The sequence below is a fragment of the Hypanus sabinus genome, chromosome 2 (assembly GCF_030144855.1).
Source record: "Hypanus sabinus isolate sHypSab1 chromosome 2, sHypSab1.hap1, whole genome shotgun sequence".
In the NCBI taxonomy this organism is placed as follows: domain Eukaryota; kingdom Metazoa; phylum Chordata; class Chondrichthyes; order Myliobatiformes; family Dasyatidae; genus Hypanus; species Hypanus sabinus.
The window spans coordinates 190,085,258-190,102,468 of NC_082707.1; the positions used below are offsets into that span (position 1 = coordinate 190,085,258).

Genomic DNA, 17,211 nt, shown 5'->3' on the forward strand with positions numbered 1-17,211 from the left:
AAACGACTGAGTACCCAGTGAGCAAAGATTTACAAATAATAGAAAGTTCAAAGGGGATTTGAGGAAAATCTGTTTACAAAGAGGGCAGTGGGGGTCCAGAACTTACTGTTGAAAGGCAGAACCCCTTGCATACTTAAGGAGTAGCTGGCCAAGGACTTAAAGTTCAAGGCCATGGAAGAAATGGAAAACAGAATTACAGCAAACAACTCTTCTCTGGCCAGGATTGATATAACTGGTGAAATTGTCTTCAGCTAATATCGACGACTGCATTGGGGTTGCTTCTTGCACCCATGTGGGGCTTGTCTACTTCATCAACTTTGCCTCCAACTTCCACCCTGCCCTCAAATTTACCTGGTCCATTTCCGACATCATCCCCCACCCCCCTTTCTCGATCTTTCTGTTTCCTTCTCTGGGGAAATCTCTACTGATGTCTTTTATAAACCCACTGACTCTCACAGCTACCTGAACTATACCTCTTCCCACCCTGTTACTTATAAAAATCCGAACCTCTTCCCTTAATTCCTCTGTCTCCTCCACATCTCAGGATGAGGCATCGCATTCTAGAACTAAGGAGATGTTCTCCTTCTTCAAAGAAAGGACCTTCCCTTCCTCCACCATCAATGCTAGCCTCAACAGCATCTCTTCCATTTCGCACACATCTGCCCTCACCACTTCACCCGCCACCCCACCAGGGATAGGGTTCCTCTTGTCCTCATCTACCACCCCACCAGCCTCCACGTTCAGCACATAATTCTCTGTAACTTCCACCATCTCCAGCGGGAACCCACCACTAAGCACACCTTCCCCTCCTGCCCGCTTTCTGCTTTCTGCAGGGATAGCACCCTACGCAATTCCTTTATCCATTCATTCCCTCCCCACTGATCTCCCTCCTGTTACTTATCCTTGCAAGCGGAACAAGTGCTACACCTGCTCCTACACCTCTTCCCTCAGTACCATTCAGGACCCCAAATAAACCTTCCAGGTGAGGCGACACTTCACCTGTGAGTCTACTGGGGTCATCTACTGTATCCGGTGCTCCTGGTGTGGCCCCCTGTGTACCACCGAGACCCAACACAGATTGGGAGATCGCTTCACCATGCACCTATGCTCTGTCCACCAGAAAAATTGAGATCATCCAGTCTCACACATTTTAATTCTACTTCCCAATCCCAATCCGATATGTCACTCCATGGTCTCCTCTGCTGCCTTGATGAGGCCACACTCAGGTTGGAGGAGCAATTCCTTACATTCCGTCTGAGTAGCCTCCAATCCGATGGCATGAACATCGATTTCTCCAACTTCTGGTAATGCCCCCCCCCCCACTTCACCATTCTCCTTTCCCATTTCCCTCTCTCACCATATCTCCTTACCTGCCCATCACCTCCCTCTGCTGCTTCTCCCCCTTTTTCTGTCTTCCATGGCCTTCTGTCCTCTCCTGTCAGATTCCTCCTTCTCCATCCCTGTATCTCTTTCACCAATCAACTTCCCAGCTCCTTACTTCTACTCCCCCCCCCCACCCAGGTTTCATCTCTCACCTCACCTCTCCCTCCCCTCCCCCACTCTCCGACTCTGACTCATCTTTTTCCCAGTACTGCCCGAAACGTCGACTGAACTCATTTCCACAGAGGCTGCCTGGCCACTGAGTTCCTCCAGTGTTTAGTGTGTGTTGCTCTGATAGTGTTATGAATGCACCACAGCTCTGAGGGGCCGAAGGGGTGGGGGAGCCCCCTCCTTTGTGAGAATTGCAAGAGCATTATTGGGTTGGCTCAGAGGACCCAGGAAATGAGAGAGACCTGGCCATTGTCTCCTGGAGACCACGTTTGTGGATTGGGGACTATGCTACGTGCAAGCCCTCGGGCAAAGTAGGCTGGTTGAGAGAGAGATTGCATCATCCCAACCTGATTGACATCTGAGACCCCGTGAGGAAGTATAAAAGAGGGTCTGGGGCGGGGGTCGGCAACCCGCGGCTCCGGAGCCACATGTGGCTCTTTTACGTCTGTGCTGCGGCTCCCTGTTGCTTTGGGAAATAATTGGTTGTGGCGACCCTTTTCCTGGCACATCCGAACCGACTCACAATTAGATAGCCTACGGGGGTTTGCGAGCACAGAGCTTTGGAGCCTCTGCGCCATGGGGGGGGGGGCAGGTTGAGGGAGGCTTAAAAGTGAGGCTGAAGATTTCGAATAAAGTTTTTTCCTTCGACTGCAGTTACCGACTCCGTGTCGTAATTTTAGCGCTGCGTGTAGCACACCACTACATGGTCAGTATTTAATTAAAATGTATTTTATGTTAGTTTGTTAGTTTTTGAAATGTAAATCTAAATTTGAAGATTATGGTGATCTTGTACAATCTAAATAAGACGTTGTGGCGACCCATTTCCTGACACATCCGAACCGGCTCATAATTAGCCAGCGTTCAGGCTAAGGGAGATAGCCTACGGGGGTTTGTGAGTACGTGTCTTTTGCAGCATCTGCGCCCATGGGGGGCGGGTTGAGGGAGGCTTAAAAGCAAGGCTGTTTAGTTCGAATAAAGCTATCTTTGACTGCAGTTTACTGACTGCGTGTAGCACGCCGCTACAACGTGTTTTTATCGCTGGCTGTCCAGAGGGGAGGTGCTGAAACGCTTTGTCGCGTGTCTGGAAGAAGTGAAAACTTTCCTGGGCAGCAAAGGGCTCACCTTTCCTGAGCTGGAACAGCCAGAGTGGCTGGAAAAGCTACACTTCATGGTAGACATGACAGCGCACCTGAACACGCTGAACACAGCTCTTCAACGGGGTAAGGACGTACAGCCCTGCACATGTTGGAGGATGTTTTGGCATTCGAGCGCAAGTTGACGTTGCTTGCTAGAGATTTACAGAAAGGCACATTGTCTCACTTCCCCAATTTGAGAGAGTTCAAACAAGGTCACGACATGATAAATTCGGAGTATTTACATTCTGCAATCATCGCAATGCAAACATCGTTTGGGAAACGCTTCTGTGAGTTCAGAGAGGAAAAAAACACATTATCCTTCCCGGTCACTCCTCTAAGCATCGATCCATCCCTACTGAATACGACTGCATTGTCAGGTGTGAGTCAACCTGAACAAGGATGATAAATATTTTAATTGCCTATTATTTTACGTATATTCATATGTTTTCATTGTTCAGTGAAATAGTCCTTTTATTTTTCAGGTTGACAGCTGGCTGACGTTATTTTTGGTTTGCTGCTGGCGGCAAATTTAAGTTTGGCGTTTTTCATAAATACAAGAAGGACTCAAATAGACGTCGAGTATTTTACTTAAAAGTAACCTTCAACCCAACGTCTTTTTTTCGGAGGTCAAAATGTTTTTGTTGCATGCAGAAATGTAATTTCGTTTTCTCTGCAGGAGTTCATCAATTTCATAAATGCAACACATTATAGTTTGTTTATACATAGCATAAAGGCAAAACAAAACGTTGTATGCAGTGTTATTTCATTTTATATGCAAACGGGTTTTGCGGCTCCCAGTGTTTTCTTTTCTGTGGGAAACGGGTCCAAGTGGCTCTTTCAGTGGTAAAGGTTGCTGACCCCTGGTCTGGGGGAACACCCCCTTTCAGACGCACCAGAAGAAACGCTAACGATCCCGTAGTAGCGGGAAGCCATTTGAAGGAAGTCACGTGCGTTGGATTCCGTGCCTGGAATCCGTGGCTGGAATCACGGAAAACCGCTTTTAGCTAACAATGGGGAAGCCCGCTCCTCTGATTCAACAGATTTACTTCATAAAAGACCCGGGCAAGTTTCTTTTCTCACCAATCTCTCGCTCTCTCTCCAGCAAGTGAAAACCCAGCGGTTTCCCCCTCCCCCCCCCCCCCACCGAAAGCCAGAAGCCTGCAGGAATTGAGTGACTTTTATATTTCCATCGGACAATATATTATCCCCTAGACAAACGATCGAGCTGTTTCTTATTGATGCTTATTATTAGACCTGCGCTTTTAGATTGAGTAGTGACTACATATATTATCTGAATGTTTGTATTAATCTTACTTTTGTGCCCCTTTCATAAATAAAGACTTTTAAAAAATAGTACCATCAGACTTCAACGGACCTCTCTATCTTTGCTGGTAAGTGATCCAGTTACGGGATTTCGTAACAATAGTGTTGAGGAAGCAGAGAGTCTGCAAAAGGACTTGGACATCTCAGGAGAAGGGGCCAAGAAGCGGCAGACTGAATACAGTGTATGATCATGCACTCTGATAGAAGGAATAAAGGCACAGACTATTTTCCGTAAGTTCAGAAATCAGAGGTCTAAAAGGACTTGAGAGTCCTTGTGCAGGATTCCACGAAGGTTAACGTGCAGGTTGAGTCAGTGGTAAGGAAGGTAAAGGCAATGTTAGCATTCACTTTGAGAGGGGCAACACAGTAGTGTCATGGTTAGCACAGCACTTTGCAGCACAGGCAGTCTGGGTTCATTTCCCACCACTGTCTGTAAGGAGTTTCTACGTTCTCCCCATGACCGTGTGGGTTTCCTCCCACAGTCTAAAGACGTACCGGTTAGTAGGTTAATTGGTCACTGTAAGCTGTCCCATGATTAGGCTAAGATTAAATTAGAGGATTGCTGGGAGGCATTGTTCGAAGGGCCGGAAGGCTGCACGTGGATGGATGGATAAATAAATAAACAAGATTATTTTTAAAAACTGACACCAACCTACATTCTAAAAGGACAAGAATATAAAAGGAAGGATGTAATGCTAAGGCTTTAAAAAGGCTTTGGTCAGCCCGCATTGGAGTATTGTGATCAGTCTCCTGCCCCTTACCTAAGAAAGCATGTGCTGCATTAGAGATGGTCTACAGGAGATTCATGAGAATGGTCCCAGGAATTAAAGGGTTAACTGATTAGGCACATTTGATGGCTCAGGGCCTGTACTTACTGGAGTTTAGACGAATGGGGTAGGGGGGGAATCTCATTGAAACCTATTAAATGTTGAATATTTGGAGAACATGTTGACCATGAACATGAGAACATGTGAGGGAGTCTAGAACTAGCTTCAGAACATCTTTAGCCAGAGGGCTGTGAATCTGCAGAATTCATTGCCACAGATGGCTGTGGAGACTAATTCATTGGGTATGTTTAAAGCAGAGGTCCTTGATTAGTAAAGGTGTTTATATTCCTTTGTCTCAAGGTCTGTAGCTTGCAAGTAACTCTATGCGACCTTTATGTGACTCTTACTACATAGTTACTTCACAAGAGGAAGTACTGCTGTGTGAGGTGCAGAAAACAGAGCTTGAATTTCTTACAACTACTCTGCAAAAACAAGGCAAGTAGTGATTATCCTAATCATCAGCTACCCAATTCTCTAAGTGTCATGCCCTTTACTTCTAAAGACTTAATCAAATTTACCTCCATCAGAACAACGTCCTTGGCACACTGGCTCTGCACTTTAGGATGCTGGACTTTAAGCGCCACCGTCCTTCCATCATGTAGAACTGCCTTATGGACCTGGGCCCAGGACGCAGCACCAAGGGGAGTTTCGTCAAAGCTGGCAAACAGCTGGGTGATCTGTCAAGATCAGAATCAGGTTTATTATCACCGACACATGTCGTAAAAATTGTTGCTTTGCAGCAGCGGTACATAAAATGTATAATATATGCAATTAATGATTATAATCAATATAATAATAAATTATAAATGAAATGTCAAGACACAAGCAGGCTCTGTTGGTTTGCTGTTGCTCAAGAGGACAACGTAACCGAGTATAAGGATGTGTAAAAAGATACTGGTCTTGTGAGGGTGAAGGTTTCTGTAGACTTTGCATTGATATACAGACAACAACTACTAATTTCCACCACATTCTGGGCTACTGAAAAGGATATGCCAGATACCATCCCCAATCCCACACCAAGTCCCCTCAAACTTTCTCAAAACAATGTTCAAATTTCAAAGTAAATTTATTATCAAAGTATATATTGCTGTCAGGAACTCACAAGCCTCTCCACCATGACAAGGAGAAAATCTTCAGAGATGACACCAGGTAATTTATGGTGGCCAATCCGTCTGACCACAGGCATGTCGTTATGTTACAGGAGGAACTGGGGAACCCAAGGGAAACTCATTTACGTAGTCACATATATAAACTCCACACAGCAGAATCATAGAACATAGAACAGTTCATGATCTTATTGAATGGTGGAGCAGGCTCAATGGGCCAGATGGCCTACTCCTGCTCCTATTTCTTATGTTCTTATGTACAGCACTGTACAAGTCCTTCAGCTCACAGTGTGTGCCAAACTTTTAACCTACTCCAAAATCTATCTGACTTTCCCTCCTATTCAGCCCTCCATTTCTCTTTCATCCATGTGCCTATCAAAGAGTTTCTTTAATGTCCCTAATAAACCTGCCTCTCCCATCACCCCTGGCAGCACGTTCCCATGCACTTCCCAGTCTGTTTGAAACCCTACCTCTAACATCCTCCCACTGATCTTGATGAAATATCTCGTCCTCAAATGGCAAATCTCAATAGATGCTTCCTGATCGGCTGAGTTCCTCCAATATTCAGTCTGTGTTACTTTGGGTTTCCAGCATCTGCAGAATCTCTTGTATATAAAATCACCCACTCCCCACCTCCCCATACCTGCCTCTAATCAGCACGTAAAAATGTCCTCTTGTATTAGCCACTGCCACCCTGGGAAAATGGCACTAGCTGTACATTCTGTCCATCTCTCTTATCACATGTTTGTTCCGGTGCACCGGTTTTCCCCCACCATCTAAGTAGGTATGGTTAATGAGCTGTGGATATACCAAGTTGCTGCAGGAAGCATGGACTGCTCTGCACAAAACTCACTGATTTGATTTGATGCAAATAACGCATTTCCCTGTACGTTTTCATGTCTCTGTGACAAATAAAACTCATCTTTAAATCTTTAATCTTCAATTTGTAATTCTCAGATAGAGTTTGGTACAGCGAGTATGAGGAGAGTGTGCCTTAGGGACACACAAACCATAAACAACGGCTTCTTAAGAATACATTGAATACATGTGATACTAATTGTTTAAATCATAGCTTTAATGATGTACTCTGCAGTAATTAAAAATTGTAACTTGACCACAAGGCATGATAGGATAGCGCCCTAGAAAAGTACAGTACTGAAACAGGCCTTTGGGCCCATCTAGTCCATGTCAAACCATTCCAACTGCCTATTCCCATTGATCTGAACTAGGAAAATAGACCTACATAATCCCACCATGCATGTACCTATTCACACTTCTCTTAAACGTTGAAATCGAGCTCGCACGCACCACTTGTGCTGGCAGCTCATTCCACACTCTCACGACCTTCTGAGTGAAGAAGTTTCCCCTTAAACTTTTCACCTTTCACCGTTAATCTATGCCCTCTGGTTGTAGTCCCACTCAACCTCAGTGGAAAAAGCCTGCTTGCATTTACCCCATCTATACCGGGCATAATTTTGTATACAACCATCAAATATCCTCTCAGTCCTCTATATTCCAAGGAATAAAGTCCCAACCTATTCAATCTTTCCTTATAATTGAGGACCCCAGACCCAGCAACATCTTTGTAGATTTTCTCTGTACTCTTTTAACCTTACCTATATTTTTTCTGTAGGTAGTTAACCAAAACTGGACACAATGCTCCAAACTAGGCCTCACCAATGTCTTATACAACTTCAACATAACATCCCATCTCTTGTACTCAAAACTTTGATTTATGAAGGCCAATGTGCCAAAAGCTTTCTGAGCAACTCTACCTGTGATGCCACTTTCTATGAATTTTGGACCTGTATTCCCAGGTTCCTTTGTTCTACCACATACCTCAGTGCAAAAGGAAGAGTTTCGGGAATACAAAATTATCAGTAGTTGTGTTGGCAGCTTATGATGCATCAGTTACCACAGGCACATCTGGATTAGAACATCTTCTGCAGAAATATTAATCACTGAGGAAACAGAGAATCTGCAGAGAAACTTAGATAGTTTAGGGGAATGGGCAAAGAAGTGGCAAATGAAATACAATGTTGGAAAGTGTATGGTCATGCACTTTGGTGGAAGAAATAAATGGGCAGACTATTATTTAGATGGGGAGAGAATGCAAAATGGAGAGATGGAAAGGGATTTGGGAGTCCTTGTGCAAGATACCCTAAAGGTTAACCTCCAGGTTGAGTCAGTGGTGAATGCAATGTTGGCATTCATTTCTAGTGGTATAGAATATAAGAGCAGGGATGTGATGTTGAGGCTCTATAACACACTTGTGAGACCACAGAGTATTGTGTGCAGTTTTGGGCTCCATATTTTAGAAAGGATATACTGACATTGGAGAGGGTTCAGAGAAGATTCACGAGAAGGATTCCAGGAATGAAAGGGTTACCATATGAGTAATGTCTGGCAGCTCTTGGGCTGTATTCCCTGGAGTTCAGGAGAATGAGGGGGGGATCTCATAGAAACACTCCAAATGTTAAAAAGCTTGAACAGATTAGATATGGCAAAGTTATTTCCCATGGTAGGGGATTCTAAGACAAGAGGGCATGACTTCAGGATTGAAGGATGTCCTTTTAGAACAGAGATGTGGAGAAATTACTTTAGCCAGAGGGTGGTAAATCTGTGGAATTTGTTGTCACGAGTGTCTGTGGAAGCCAAGTCATTGGGTGTATTTAAGGCAGAGGTAGATAGGTTCTTGATTAGCCAGGGCATCAGAGGGTATGAGGTGAAAGCAGGGGAGTGGGGATGACTGGAAGAATTGGATCAGCCCTTGACTGAATAGCAGAGCAGACTCAATGGGCCGTATGGCCCACTTCTGCTCCTATATTTTATGGACATATGGTTTATTGCCTTGAAAACTGAGGTAGTAGAATAGAGACCCGAAAGCTGGGTTGAATTGCAAGATATGAAATGTGGAAACCTGGGGGATGATAAGGAACAAACGACTCTTCACAAGATTGTTTGTAGCAGCAATACAGGTGCATCGGAATAAACAACATACCAAATACGAAAAATATATTGTACATAAAATCATACAGTGGAAAAAGAGACTGCAAGAGCAAGGCATTCAGCATAGAAAAAGCAAAGTGATAATAGAAACCAAGCCATGGCAGTGCAAGGGCTGGTTGTAGACTTGCGACCACCTCTGAGGTAGGGTTCTCTCCAAATTACAACTCATCCTGATTTGGGCATCTAACTACGCTTCTTCCTACTCACTGTGCAGCTGCCAGTAGTTCCTGCCATTTCATCTTTGCATGATTCAGAGATAAGGGGAAAACTGGTCAGTCAGGACAATTTGGAAGGTGTAATAAATACAATCTAGAACGTAGAACATTAGAGCACAGTACCAGCCCTTCCACCTACAATGTTATTTTGACCTTTTAACCTATTCTAAAAGATCAATCTAACTCTTTCATCCCACGTAGCCCTCCATTTTTCTATTATCCATGTGCCTATCTAAGAGTCTCTTAAATGTCACTAATGTATCTACTTCTACCACCAGCACTCTCAGTGTAAAAAGCTACCTCTGAGATCCTCCCCTCCCACCCACACTTCCTCCCAATCCCTTAAAATCAACCTTCACTCAGAAGGTGGTGAGAGTGCGGAACGAGCTGCCAGCACAAGTGGTGGATGCGAACTTAATTTCAACTGAAGTTTGGATAAGTACATGGATGGTAGGGGTATGTAGGTCTATCTTCCTAGTGCAGGTCGATGGGAGTAGGTAGTTGGAATGGTTTGACATGGACTAGATGGGCCGAAGGCTTGTTTCAGTGCTGTACTTTTCTAGGACTCTATCCTATCATGCCTTGTGGTCAAGTTACAATATTTGATTACTGCAGAGTACATCCTTAAAACAATGCTATTTCTGCCCTGGGAAAATGTCTCCGGCTATCCTATCTATCTATGCCTCTTATCATCCTGTTTACCTCTATCAAGTCATCTCTCATCCTGCTTTGCTCCAAAGAGAAAAGGCCTAGCTCGCTTAATTTATCTTCATAAAACATGCTCTCTAATCCATGCAGCATCCTGATAAATCTCCTCTGCACCCTCTCTAAAGCTTCTATATCCTTCCTATAATGAGGTGACCAGAAATGAACACAATACTCCAAGTGTGCTCTGACCAGAGTTTATAGAGCTGTAAAATTACCTTGCGGCTCCTGAATTCACTCTCCCGACTAATGAAGGCCCACACACCATACGCTTCTTGAGCACCCTATCAACAAGCATGAGAACTTTGAGGGACCATTAACCCTGCATCCTGCCCCCCCCCCCCTTTCTACAACAAGGGGAGAAAGCTGCATTCCTTTATTGCCTGTGGATGTTCACGTGCCCTGTGCAAGTGCCAAGTGATCATTGAGCAGGAAAAATCTTGAGAGAAGCCCAGCAACAGATGGAAGCACGGAGATATGAATATGTTGTGCCGGCTTGATGCTCCAGAGATATGAGTAAAGTTCCGCCTGTCTAATTCCAACGCATTTACTGATCGAGCTGTGTGGACTGGGTAACCAGACAGAGGAATTTCAGGTGAATGGGACATGGATTATTGAGTTCAGCTTAACAAAATATTGAATCCATGTTGCCTAGTGGTTTGACTCCAATTAGAATTATTAGGATTATAGAAAAGGCCATAAAATATGCCCTTGTATGAAGAATATAAAGCCATTTTATTAAAATAAAGACTTCTAGTTAAATATTATATTCATGATATTGCAATATAAAAAAGGAAATGAAAACTGAAAGTCATTCCCAGAAAAAATGTTCTCCTCAACTCTTATCAATTCTGGGCAATGAATATGAATGTGACGTTTGAAATTCATCCCTCACAGGCGGGAGTGGGTCATTGCTCAGTTGTGAATATCCTTCTTTTTCTCATTTTAGTGGGGAAAATGAATTTTCCAAAGTTCTTGTAACTGTGTTCTGCTAAGCCCTGAGGGTACTGAACATACTCGCACAGCTTGTGATACAGAGCTTTCTCTGTCACAAGCGCAGCACATGAAAAAGATAAGCTCAGGAAAGTGGGAGCCATGCCGCAATAACCCAGAATCATATTTCATGTGTCAAAAAATAAACCAGGTCCATTAGCATTAAATCACCCGAAGCAACAAAGGCAGAGCACTATCCATCGTTAACTGTTTGATTTAAAATGGGGTTGCTGAATTCTATCTGTTGGAAATTTGAAATAGTTTCAGGTAAGCAAATACAACATGGATAAAAGGTGGGATTATACACCCAGTGGCCACTTCATTAGGTACTTCTTGTACACTGCTTTTTAATGCAAGTATCTCATCAGCCAATCATGAGGCAGCAAATCAATGAATAAAACCACACAGACATAGTGACAAACTTCAATTGCTCAGATTGGCCAAACATCAGAATGGAGAAGAGATGTGATCGTGGAAAGACTGTTGGTGCCAGACGGGGTGCTTTGTGCATCTCATAAACTGCTGATCTCCTCAGATTTTCATGCACAAAAGTCTCTAGAGTTTACAGAGAATGGTGTGTAAAACAAGAAAAAATCCACTGAGCAGCAGTTCTTTGGACAAAAACACCTTGTTAATGAGAGAGGTCAGAGGAGAATAGCCAGACTGGTTCAAGCTGACAGGAAGGTGACAGTAACTCAAATAACCATGGGTTACAACAGTGGTGTGCAGAAGAGCATCTCTGAACACAAAACCCTTCGAACCTTGAGTGGATGGGCTAGAAGCCCACAGACATATACTCATGTACGTAATAAAGTGGTATCCTGTACCTCATAAAGTGGACACTGAGTATAATTTAATTTAGAAACTTGAAGTAACTTTTGTGTTTGATGGCTCTGGGCCTGTACTCACTGGAGTTTAAAAGAATTGTGGGGGGGGGGTGGGAAATCTCATTGAATCTTATCAAATATTGAAAGGCCTTGATAGAGTGGGCATGGATAGGATGTTTCCTATAGTGGTGGCATCTAAGTTCAGAGGGCACAGCCTCGAAATACAAGGACGTCCCTTTAGAACAGAGATGAGGAGGAATTTCTTCAGACAGAAGATGGTGAATCTATGGAATTCATTGCCACAGACAGTTGTGGAGACCAAGTTAATGGATTTATCTGAAGCGGAGGTTGATAGATTCTTGATTAGCATGGGCATCAAAGATTACGGGGAAAAGGCAGGAGAACAGGGATGATAGGGAGAGTAAATCAGCCATGATAGAATGGCAGAACAGACTGGATGTTTTCAAATGGACTAATTCTGTTCCTACATCTTATGGTCTTTTCTACCATCCCGATGTATGGAATGATCTCTGTCTGGATGGCATGCAAGCAAAAGATTTTCCTAATATCTCAGTACATGTGGCAATAGCAAACCACTACTACACAACTTCCTGCCTTCAACCACCTATCCCTGCCACTAGACACTGGGATCACCAATCTATCAATAGCAATGGTTACAAAACCCAAATCCCCAATGCTTCTGAAACCACTCTATGTATAACTGTAGACAACAAGATGAGCGTTGTCTGAAAGCAAACTTCTTCAGATACCGGAAATCCCGTGTTGTGGATAGTGTTGGTGCTATGGATAACATAGAAGGTTGTCGAAGGTAACAACATGCCATTGATAGGATACAGAGATGGGCTGAGAAATGGCAGATGGAGTTCAATATGGGAAAGCATGGTGATACACTTTGGAAGGTCAAACTTAAAGACAGAGTACAGGGATAATGGCAGGATTCTTAGAAATGTGGAGGAACAAAGGGATCTTAAGGTTCATATCCATAGACCTCTTAAAGTTGCCACACAAGTTGTTAGGCCAGTTAAGAAGGCATATGGTGTACTGGGCTTCATTAGTCAGGGAATTTGGATCAAGAGCCACAAGCTGATGTTCCAGCTCCATAAAACACTGATTAGACCACTCTTGAGAGTATTGTGTTCATTTCTAGTCACCTCATTATAGGAAGAATGTGGAAGCTTTAGAGAAGGTACAGAGAAGATTTACCAGGATGCTGCCTGGATTAGAGAGTGTGTGTGGTGAACTACATATACCTGTCCGGACACGACCCCTGCTGACTGCTCCTGTGGCTCCTCCCACTGACCCCCGTATAAAGGCGATCGAGGCCTGAGCCCGGCCTCTCAGACTCCAGGATGTAGTATGGTGGTCACTCACTGCTTGTTCCTTCTTCCAGTCAATAAAAGCCGATATCTCGCCCTTACGTCTCAGAGTGAGTTATTGATGGTGCATCAGTGTGTCTTATAAAGAAAGGTGGAGAAAACTAGGGCTTTAGACTTTGGAGTGAAGGAGGATAAGAGATGATTTGATAGAGGTGTACAAGATGACAATAGAGTGGACCACCAGAGACTTTTTCTCAGGTTAGCAATGGTCAATACAAGAGGACATAATTTAAAGATGATTGGAGGAAAGTATAGGAGGGATGTCAGGGGTAGGCTTTTTTTACAAAGAGAGTGGTAAATTAACGGAATGCACTGCTGAGGATGGTGGTTGAGGCAGCTGTTAGCAAAATTTAAGAGACTCTCAGGTAAACATATGGACGAAAGAAAAAATGGAGTGCTATGAGGGAGGCAAACACAAAAAAATCTGTGTTTAGCACGCTTTTGTGTGTAGATTTTGGAGTTCAACAAAATATGCTATGGATTTCATTAAACATAAAATACCTTACTTCATTTCATTTGCAAAATCCTACATTGGTGATCCCGATGCTCTAGGCCGATCCAGAGTTATTGAACATGTCGGCCAACGCAGTCACCTTGAAACTACCGGAGCTCTGGAAGCAAAATGTTGCTGTTTGCTTCATACAAGCCGAGGCCCAGTTCACTCCACGAGAAATCTCCACTGACAACATCAAATTCTAATGGATCGCATGCTGTCTGTCCTGGAAAATTGCCATCCTTGTTTTATTGATAGAGAACTCTTCCTACAGCAAATGCCAGGTCCTGATCGAGTTTGTGTAACCCTCGCTAACAGACAGACAGACGCACCCATGATGGACTATACAGACCTTGTTAAAATGGCTGATAGTCTCTACTCAGGCAGGCAGTGCTGCATCATTCCTCCTCCTTTTTCTATCTCAATAAGCCCAGTCAGCAAGGTTCCCAACATAAGGATTCCTTCAGCATCAAAAAAGACGGAACTGGGCCTGTGCTTTTACCACACTCGCTTTGGTACAAACTCTAGGAAGTGCCAACTGCCTTGCAGCTCCAACAACGCCAGCACATTGGGATATCAGAGATCTCTGAACACTGTGGGTTCCAGTTCCCAGGGTTACTTACTGTTTGTTACACGCATCCTGTGTGACACGGGTGCTCGAGTGTGTGTGCTGCCAGCCTTGCCTATTGATGAGAAGGCAAAGTGTGACGAAACCCCACTGGAGGCCGCTAACAGCAGCAGGATCCAGACTTACGGGACACTCTGCTTCAGTGAACGACGTTACACATGGGACTTGGTTCTGGATAAAGCGGCTAGCCCTCTGCTCAGTGCAGATTTCTTGTGGACCCAAGGAATTTTAGTTGATCTTAAGAACTGCCAGCTTGTGGATGTCAAGAACTTTGGGCCGTTACTCTGCTCCCCCAGGAAGTTCCCTACAATGAATCTATCAAGTGTGTGGACTACCACGTGTGAGTTTACTCGACCGCTGGGTGAATTCCCAAACCTCACCAAGCCCACATTCCCCATTACAGTCACAAAACATGGAGTCGAGCACCACATTCCCACAACTGGCCCACCAGGCTATGCCCACGTGCATTGACTGGATTCCGAAGATCTGACAACCACAAAGGCTGAGTTTGCCATTGTGGAAAGACTTGACATTGTACACCGGTCAAATGGGCCCTGGGCTTCACCCTCCCGTAGGATCCCTAAGTCCGATGGTATAAGCCACCACCCCCCAATTGTCATCAGCACCCACACATCCAAGACTGTTCAGCACGTTTATCCAGGAAGTTAATTTTTTCCAAAGTCAATCTAGTTAGGCACTATGGTCAGGTGCCTGTGTACTTGAAGGCCATTCCTAAAACAGCTGTGATAACACCATTTGGCCTTTTAGAGGCTCTGCGCGTGCTGCTTGGACTGAAAAATGTAGCACAGACTTTCCAGCAGCTCTATTAAAACACTTAGACTTTCTCTTTGTTTACCCGATGACATACTTGTCCCCAGTGCATCCAAACCTGAACATGTATCCAATTATTAACCCTGCTAAATGGCAGTTTGGGTTATCAATCATTGACTTTCTTGGCCATCGCATCTCTGCTGAAGGTGCGAAATCCCTCCCATCAAAGGTAGCTGCTATTATGGATTTCACTACTAAAAAACTACAGGGAGCGTTTTGGCATGATAAGTTTCTACCACCGCTTCATTCCGTGAGCTGTTGACCGTATGCTCCCTCTGTATAGGAAACACTCCTAATCAAGGACTTGACTGGTCAGCAGACAGGACCAGGACATTTGATGATACCAAACAAGCTCTTTCGAATGCAACCCTACTGGCGCACCAGCTGCCCAAAGCATCGATAGCCATTACTGCTGACGCTGTAGATGATGCTGCAGGTGCCAACCCCCAAAAGGAAGTACTGCACATTTGACCATGAGCTTCTTGGTCTCTATCTGGCTGTCAGCCATTTTCATTTTCTTCTAGAGGGTCGCCATCTCACAGCATTCCTTGACTACAAATCCCTCGTGCACACGATTGCCAAAATATCAGACCATTGGTTTGAACGGCAGCAACGCCAACTGGTCTACATATCTGAGATCACAACAGATATACAACATATCAAGGGCAGCCGTTGAGGCCATACACATAGGGGTTGACTATGCTGCTATGGCAACCAACCAAGTTACTGACCCAGAGGTCCAGGCTTACTGGACAACAGTCATGGTCCTGTGGTTTGTTGACATTAAGTTCTAGGAAGCTGGTGGCTTGCTCCTGTGCAACATCTCAACTGGTCACCCTCGCCTCAACGTGCCCGCAAACTGAAGATGAACTGTTTTCAGCCTTGGGGAAAAAGCCTCTGGCTATCCGCACAATCAATACTTTTCATCATCTTATACACCTCTAGCAGGTCACCTCTCATTCTTCGTCACTCCAAGGAGAAAAGGCCAAGTTCACTCAACCTATTCTCATAAGGTACGCTCTCCAATCCAGGCAACATCCTTGTAAATCTTCTCTGCACTCTCTCTATAGTATCCACATCCTTCCTGTAATGAGGTGACCAGAACTGAACACAGTACTCCAAGTGGGATCTAACCAAAGTCTTTTATGGCTGTAACATTACCTCACACCGCTTGAACTCAATTCCACGGATGATGAATGCCAACACACCATTCACCTTCTTAACAACACTGTCAACCCGCACAGCAGCTTTCAGTGTCCTATGGACATGGACCCCAAGATCTCGCTGATCCTCCATACTGCCAAGAGTCTTACTATTAATATTATATTCTGTCTCCAAATTTGACCTGCAGAAATGAACCACTTCACACTTATCTGGACTGAACTCCATCTGTCACTTCTCAGTCCAGTTCTGCATCCTATTGACGTCATGCTGTAACCTCTGACAATCCTCCAGACTATCCACAATGCCCTCCAACTTTTGCGTCATTAGCCAACTTACTAATCCACCCTTCTACTTCTTCATCCAGGGTCATTTATAAAAATCACAAAGAGCAGGGGTCCCAGAACAGATCCCTGCAGAGCTCCACTAGTCACCGACCTCCATGCAGAATATGAACCATCTACAACCACCCTTTGCCTTCTGTGGGCAAGTCATTTCTGGGTCCACAAAGCAAGGTCTCCTTGCATCTCATGCCTCATTAGTTTCTGAATGAGCCTTACATGGGAAACCTTCTCAAATACCTCACTGAAATCTATGTACACCACATCCACTACTCTACCTTCATTAGTGTGCTTTGTCACATCCTCAATGAATTCAATCAGGTTTGTAAGGCATGACCTGTCCTTGACAAAACCATGCTGACTATCCCTAATCAGATTACGTCTCTCCAATTGCACATGAATTCTGCCTCTCAGGATCTTCTCCAACAACTTGCCCACCACTGAAGTATGACTCACTGGTCTATAATTTCCTGGGTTATCTCTACTCCTTTGTTAGTCCTCTCCCCCCACCTCATCCCCTGTGGTTTCACATACCTTCTTACCATGGTGCACGGTACCACCACATGGCCAGGGGTCACCCCTCTAGCATCGGCAAGGGCCGCAGACATGGTTCGGGCGTTCATCAGCAACTGGGTTGCTTGGCTTGGCACTCCATCTGATATTTCCTC

General features: G+C 44.4%; 1 protein-coding gene across 7 annotated transcripts in view; it reads right to left on the bottom strand.

The window, feature by feature from the left end:
* The window catches only part of adck1 (aarF domain containing kinase 1), a 669,842-nt gene that overhangs the window by 377,645 nt on the left and 274,986 nt on the right, over positions 1 to 17,211 (bottom strand). For 6 of the 7 annotated variants that reach the window (XM_059961611.1, XM_059961621.1, XM_059961634.1 and 3 more), the window contains exon 5: positions 5,356 to 5,514. The exons of the other annotated variant lie outside the window; for it this stretch is intronic. In XM_059961611.1, the coding sequence (XP_059817594.1) occupies positions 5,356 to 5,514 (159 nt within the window). The remainder of the gene's footprint in view (positions 1 to 5,355; positions 5,515 to 17,211) is intronic. 7 annotated transcript variants of the gene reach the window in all.